The 7156-nt window shown below is 49.9% G+C and overlaps 1 protein-coding gene across 1 annotated transcript; it reads right to left on the bottom strand.

Annotated features, from left to right (window-relative positions):
- Positions 1 to 4800: 4800 nt before the first annotated feature.
- LOC122004493 (AT-hook motif nuclear-localized protein 23-like) lies at positions 4801 to 5739 on the bottom strand. Its single transcript, XM_042559370.1, has one exon. The coding sequence runs from the start codon at positions 5737 to 5739 to the stop codon at positions 4921 to 4923; it is 819 nt and encodes a 272-aa protein (XP_042415304.1). The 3' UTR covers positions 4801 to 4920.
- Between the last annotated feature and the right edge of the window lie 1417 nt (positions 5740 to 7156).

Genomic DNA, 7156 nt, shown 5'->3' with positions numbered 1-7156 from the left:
TTATTCGGCCGACCAGCTTTTGGGTTTCCTTCAAATTCTGAGGCGGTTGCATATCCTTGAGCACCTGCACTTTTTCGGGATTGGCCTCTATTCCTCGCTCGGTCACCAGGTAACCCAAGAATTTTCCTCCTTTAGCCCCGAATAGACATTTCAAAGGATTGAGTCTCAGCCCATACTGTCGGAGAGTTTTACACGTTTCCTCCACATCTTTGATCAAGTTTTCGGCCAGCGGGGACTTGATAAGTATGTCGTCGACATAGACTTCCACATTTCGCCCGATCTGCTCCCGGAAGATTTTATCCATCATTCCCTGGTATGTGGCTCCAGCGTTCCTGAGGTCAAAGGGCATGACAGTATAACAGAAAGTACCATCGGCCGTAATAAAACTAACCTTCTCTTGATCTTCCCGGGCTAGAGGTATCTGATGATATTCCTGATAAGCATCCAGCATACATATTCTCTTTCATCCGGCTGTGGAATCCACCATTTGATCAATCCGGCGCAAAGGATAGCAATCTTTGGGGCTGGCCCGGTTGAGGTCCTGGAAATCTATACATACTCTCCACTTGTTGTTAGGCTTCTTTACCAAGACCACATTGGAAAGCCATGAAGGAAATTGCACTTCCCGAACATGTCCTGCCTTCTTGAGCTGGTCCACCTCAACTCTTATTATTTTATTCTGATCCGCTGAGAAATTTCTCTTCTTTTGCTTCACGGGCCGGGAGTCAGGTAACAGATGCAACTTGTGCTCAGCCACCTCTGGTTTAACTCCGGGAAGTTCCTCCGTAGACCAGGCAAAGACATCCCGATTGCGGATTAAACACTGAACCAGTTCTTCTTTGAGGGGAGGGGGAAGGTCACTAGCCACCCTGGTCAGACTTTCAGGTCTATCAGCATGTAGTTGTATTTCTTCCCAAGGGATGGACTCCTCAGCTGTAGGCAGAGGCTCTTTTTGAACAACATGCACACCTCCATCCTGCATCCTTTGATGTTTCCGACCCTCCACTCGGATCATATCGATATAGCACCGCCGAGAGACCTTCTGCTCTCCTTTAACTTCCCCGACCTGCTCCCCCACAGGAAACTTGATTTTCTGATGAAAGGTCGAGATAGCGGCCCTAAATTCATGTAGAGCGGGCCTCCCTAGGATAACATTATAGGAAGAAGGAGAGTCCACCACTATAAACGTGCTCCTCCTTGTGCTCACCAGTGGCTCGGTACCTAGAGATATAGCCAGCTTGATCTGACCCATAGGCTTCACTTCATTGCCCGTGAATCCGTATAGAGAGGTGGCCACTGGCTGAAGTTCAGAAGCATCAATCTGCATCTCTTCAAAGGCGGTTCTGAATAGAATGTTAACCGAGCTCCCGGTATCGACGAAAACCCGAGCCACTCGACTGTTGGCAATAATGGCCTTGATGATGAGTGCATCATCATGAGGCAACTCCAGCCCTTCCAGGTCTGCAGGCCCGAAGCTAAGAACAGGGCCCGCAGCTTGCTCCTGACTGCATCCAACAGCCTGAACCTCCAACCGCCGAACATGGGACTTACGGGCTCTTCCTGAATCTCCGTCGGTTGGCCCTCCAGAAATCATACCGATCTCTCTAACAGCTGCGTTACCTCTGTTTTCGACTTCTCGCGATCCTTCTGGCTCCTTTCCCCGACCAGGTTGATGATGGCTAGGTCCTGCGAGGTCAGGGCGAGATGGCCCTGCTTGTCCCGCCACCCTTTGTTCTTCCATTATTTTGATCAATTGAGGAGCTAGCTCAGGTGGAGGCAAACCCATCTCAGCAGCTCGCTTAGAATCACGAGCAAACTGAAAGCAATGGTTAGTATCATGTGTACGGGATATATGATAAGTGCAGTAGCGATTACTCCCTGACCCCGGTCGAGGGATATGCACAGCGGCCACTCGAGGAGCAGGTCGAATTTCGGGCCCGGGATGAAAGGCAGGTCAGGCTTCTCGAGCTCGCGGCAGAGGCTGGGGGGGGGGGGGTGGTTGAGGAGCTCTTCTTTCCTGCCTGTTGGTGGGAGGAGGTGGTTTTTCGGCCATCCTGCGGGCCGCTTGTGCTTCCTCTACCTTGATGTAGGAAGCAACTTTCTCCACCATCTCATCAAAATTCTTGGCGGGATTCTTGATGAGATCTCTGAAGAATTCACCTTCTCCCAATTCATGAGAAAAGGCGCTTATCAGAATCTCTGAAGTGGCAGTGGGAACATCTTGAGCTACTTGATTGAAGCGGTTGATATAATTTCTTAGAGGCTCAATCGACCCCTGTTTTAGAGCGAAAAGGCAATGATATGTTTTTTGATATTTTTTACTGCTAGCAAATCGGCGCAGAAAAGCCGTTTTAAAGTCCAGGAAACAGGTGATGGACCCTTGAGACAACCCATCAAACCATTTTAGGGCTGAACCAGATAAAGTATTTAGAAAAGCTCTGCATTTAACAACATCGCTATATTGGTACAGAAGGGATGCATTTTTGAATTTTCGTAGATGATCTTCAGGATCCTTGCTTCCATCATATTCTCCAATCGATGGAGCTCTATAACCCTTAGGCAGCCTTTCGTTTAGAATCCTAGCTGAGAAAGACACTTTCTCATCTGGATCTTCAGGGAACACCGCAGGTAAGACAAGGGCTCTTCCCTTCTTTGAGTTCCGCGATTGTGAGCTCTCAGCTACAGATGCTTGAGGCTGCTCCTTCTTGAGGCTATGTGCTTGGGGCTCTGACTGATAATATCCTATACCAGGCTCACGAGAAGGGTGCTGAGGAAATACTTAATGCTGTTTTCTTTTGGAACCTCGATCTGAAATAGGGAGGGGCTCCTTGGAAACCGCAGCAGGAACTTGTTTGGGTCGTGAGACAGTCGCTTATCTCTCTGAGGCTGCCAATCGTTTGGCCTCCTTGAAGAGCTCATACTCTCCAGCAGTCATAGTGACATGAATTCGGCCAGACTCCTCCATCGTCACGTTCCGAATCAGGTTGTTGTGTTTCCCATAGACGGTGCCAAATTTGATCCCATCCGGAAGCTGAGTCGGATGAAGGCGGGCCTTGTTGTGCTAAAAGTTGACGGAGAGTCGTTGAGATGCTGAGTCAGCGAGGTATCCCCCTTTGCACGGTTCGCGCGGGCGGCTCTACGAAGAGAAATGATCAGGCTGATGACAATATTGCTCTGCACACACTCAGACAAGTCCACCAGTCGTTAGAGACCCAGAAACCAGAGAAAAAGTCCCCGGGCCAGGCCCTCCGAAGCTCAAGTCAGGTACTTTTTCCCCAGAAAATCACAGAGAAATGACCGAAAAAAAAGTGAAAGACTGGTAAGAAAATGACGAGTGAGCGTACCTGCGTAAGGGATAAAGCTTTCCTTTTTATACTACAGCTGAGGTTTCTGGAACCTGGTGAATGTCAGGGAATGTCAGGTGGCAGGATTTGTCTCCCAGTGATCGATACGTGTCTTTCTCTCATAGGCTGACAGAGGAACCAAGACAAGTATGAGCTCGCCCCCGTGAGAATATTCCCTGACATGTGATGATTCGTCTCTGACAAGTGGTTACGATTCTTTGCAGGTCTATTTGTCCTGTAGTGGCTGGCTCTCTGACCCACCTTTGTCTGTGTTGCTAAAGGCCTACACGTTGGGTTCAATTCCCAACCTTCTTTTATCCAAGGCATGAATGTACCGCCTTGTACGCCGGGTCGACTTCCCGACCTGCATATGCTGGCTGTTATCCATGGCATGCATGCCCCGACCTGTACGCTGGGTCGGCTTCCCGACCTGCACATGCTGGCTGTTATCCACGGCATGCATGTCCCGACCTGTACGCTGAGTCGGCTTCCCGACCTGCATATGCTGGCTGTTATCCATGGCCTGAATGCCTCGACCTGTACACTGGGCCTGATTCCCGACTTACATATGCTGGCTGTTATCCATGGCCTAAATGTCTCGACCCGTACACTGGGCCTGATTCCCGACTTATATATCCCGACTGTTATCCATGGCATGAATGTCTCGACCTGTACACTGGGCCTGATTCCCGACTTACATATGTCGACTGTTATCCATGGCATGAATGTCCCGACTTGTACGCTGGGTCAGCTTCCCGACCTGCATATGCTGGCTGTTATCCATGGCATGAATGTCCCGACCTGTACGCTGGGTCGACTTCCCGACCTGCATATGCTGGCTGTTATCCATAGCATGAATATCCCGACCTGTACGCTGGGTCGGATTCCCGACCTGCATATGCTGGCTGTTATCCATGACATGAATATCCCGACCTATACGCTGGGTCGGCTTCCCGACCTGCACGTTGGGTCGGATTCCTGACCTGCTCATTGACGTTGTCCCAGGGGCTAAACTTTCGACCTCCAGACTGGCGTGACTTTTGGCTAGCCACGAGGGCTAGACTTTTGACCTCCAGGATGACATGACTTTTGACTAGCCACGAGGGCTAGACTTTTGACCTCCAGGATGGCATGACCTTTGACTAGCCACGAGGGCTAGATTTTTGACCTCCAGGTTGGCATGACCTTTGACCCTTCCGTAACTTTGACTCTTTGCCAAATCATCTCACAGACCCCACATTCATATACCGTATCATCAATCATAGTTGCCACTGTGATTATTCATATCAAACCGATCACTAATGCTCACTTTATGTCTTTGAGAACGTTTCAAACTTTTGTTGTCGCCACTATCTTGAATGCAACTCGAAGGAAGCTCTGAATGGAGACACTTCCAAATGCATTTACTCCCCACAACCCTAGCTAGTGATCGATCACCAGTCACAAGAGTTCCTCGATGATGAAGGAGCAATGAAGAAGGAACAAATACAAATGATTAGGAAAAGGTTGAAGAAAGAAGAGAGGAAATTGAAGATGGAGCAGTGGCATGTGCAGTTTTACAGGTGGATCTTAATTGTCAGAACGGCGCAGGTTGACCGGACGCTGAGCTGGCCCAACCGTGTCCGTCCACCGGCGGCAACTGGTGCGTGTTATTGAGCGGCAAGTTGAACAAGGGAAGCATGGAGGAGGGGTCCGGGAAGTGGTTCCCGCTGCTGCTGCCGCCGCCGCGGACGTTAATGCTCTGGTCCTCCTCCTCCTCCTCCAAGGGCAGACGCTCGTAGGCCACGTTGGTGAAGGAGGCGGCAATGACAATGACAGGCCCTGCGGCGAAGAGAGCCCCCACCACGTTGCCGCCCGCCACCTCCCCCTGCCCGCCAGCCAGGAAGATGGAGAGGCTGGTGGCCCCCGGCGGCGCTGGCGGCGGGAGGAACGACCCCGCAAGTGACAGGATCTCGAAGCGGCCCTGCAGCGTCACCACCCCGCCGGTGCCAGAAGAGGACGAGGGCTGCCGGAGCGTGACGTTGGTGACCACCCCGCTGCCGCTGAGGACGCACACTCCCCTCTGCCGGCGGCGCGCGTAGGTGGCGATGCAATCGAAGACGTCGCACCCGGCGCTGACCTCCAGCATGTGGGCTCCCAGCACGTTGGCGCTCTCCCTCGTGATGATCACCGGCGGCTTGGGCCTGTTCTTGGACCCCGGCGGCCGCCCCCTCGGCCGCCGCGACGCCAAGTCCCCACCCTGTGGGGCCGAGGGCGACCAGTCGCGGTCTCCCCGGTTGGCGCTGCCGTTGTTGTCGTCGTCGTCGGAGCCAGGGTTGGGGTGGTGACGCGCAAGGTGGAGGTCAGCGAGGTGGCGAGCATACCTAGAAGTGGTGGTCAGATCCAAACCTGCCATAACCCTCATCCACCAAAAACCACCGTGAGAAAGGCAACGCAAACAACAAGACTTTCCTCTTCAAATTCTATAGAACTACAAAAAGATCCGAATTAAACCATTTTTTAGAGGGACTATCAAAGATCAAGAATGAAAAAGAAGAGGAAGGAAGCATAAGGAAGAGAAAGAGATTACCTAAGTAGTCGAAGAAATAGGTAGGGAGATTGAGAGAGAAAAGGCCATGACTTGATGTTTGATGTCGATTATCTTAAACTGAGGTTAATTGTTGTTAACAAAGGGTTTAGTGGCTGAATAAGTGTATGGGTTAAAGCAAAGCAAGAAAGAAAGTGGAGCACTCGGAGATCAGATCACAGCTGCGTTGCCCTGCGCTGGATCCAATGCGGTTGAAAAGGGCACCGGAGCGGTTCAGCGGGTGAGCAGTGGGAGAGTCGTGGAAGTCAAACTCGCCCACCAAACCGCGCGTGGCTGTCTGCGGTGGTCCTCGGAGTTGCTCTCCTAGCCAGTTAATTCGATTTTACCTGTAAAGATAGTGTCCCAACTTCTCACATTAGGATGATGAGATTCACACTTAAATAGTGAATCCTACCATCTTATTGTGAGAGGTTGGGGCACTGTCTACACAGGCAGAGTGAAATTTACGTACCCTCCTAGCCTCCCGGTTAACAGATTCAGCGAGAGCACTAGATATTCTCCCCGCCAATCAGCTTCCCCCACGTCAGCGCGCTCGTGATTGCGTGTGAACGGGCGCAACGCAGCATGATTAGGTGCGGCTACGGAGACCTGCCAGCTAGCGTTGGCGAAAGTGGAAGGAAAATAGAAAGTCGATTAGATGGCAGCAAAGCCAGCGGCGAGGGATCGATCGGCTTGCCGCTTTTGACCGTCTTCGGAGATGCCCAAGCAGTATATATAGTGTATACAACTCACTTCCGTATACAGCTTAAACAGGATTTGATACCAAATCCCCGTTGGCATCCATTTTTTTAAATTTAATTTTTTTTATTTAATACTATAATCCAACCCCTAAATTCAAAGGGTACATTTAGTATAAGGTTATTATTGATAACCTTAATTATCTATCAAGGTTGTTAATAAAATCTTATTTGATTTAGGTAACAAGCAATTGCATGCTGAACAAATCAGCAAATGGACCATATAACTCAAAATGAAAAAATCTTTAAAAAAGTGATTTTTTTTTTATTTTAACAAAATTTATATTCCAAAATTATCCTCTATATTTACCCTTTGGGATAAAAAAATACCTCTAATAATTTATTAAATGTCATTTCGCCCATACATAAGTTACCCTAGCTTTTTTGACTCACAATCGCGAAATCATGAAACCCTAACAGAGGTGTTCTAAGTTGTCCAGTGAAACCCTATTGGCATTCTAAGTCATCCCTACTCCGTGAAGAACCCT

The sequence above is a fragment of the Zingiber officinale genome, chromosome 7B, assembly GCF_018446385.1.
Source record: "Zingiber officinale cultivar Zhangliang chromosome 7B, Zo_v1.1, whole genome shotgun sequence".
NCBI classification, from domain to species: Eukaryota; Viridiplantae; Streptophyta; class Magnoliopsida; order Zingiberales; family Zingiberaceae; genus Zingiber; species Zingiber officinale.
The sequence above is the reverse complement of the archived record's forward strand: the minus strand, read 5'-3'. Positions and strand labels throughout refer to the sequence as shown.

Bases quoted from the DNA above. Each gene is read 5' to 3' on its own strand.
- LOC122004493 (XM_042559370.1), bottom strand. From the start codon at position 5,739: ATGGCAGGTTTGGATCTGACCACCACTTCTAGGTATGCTCGCCACCTC.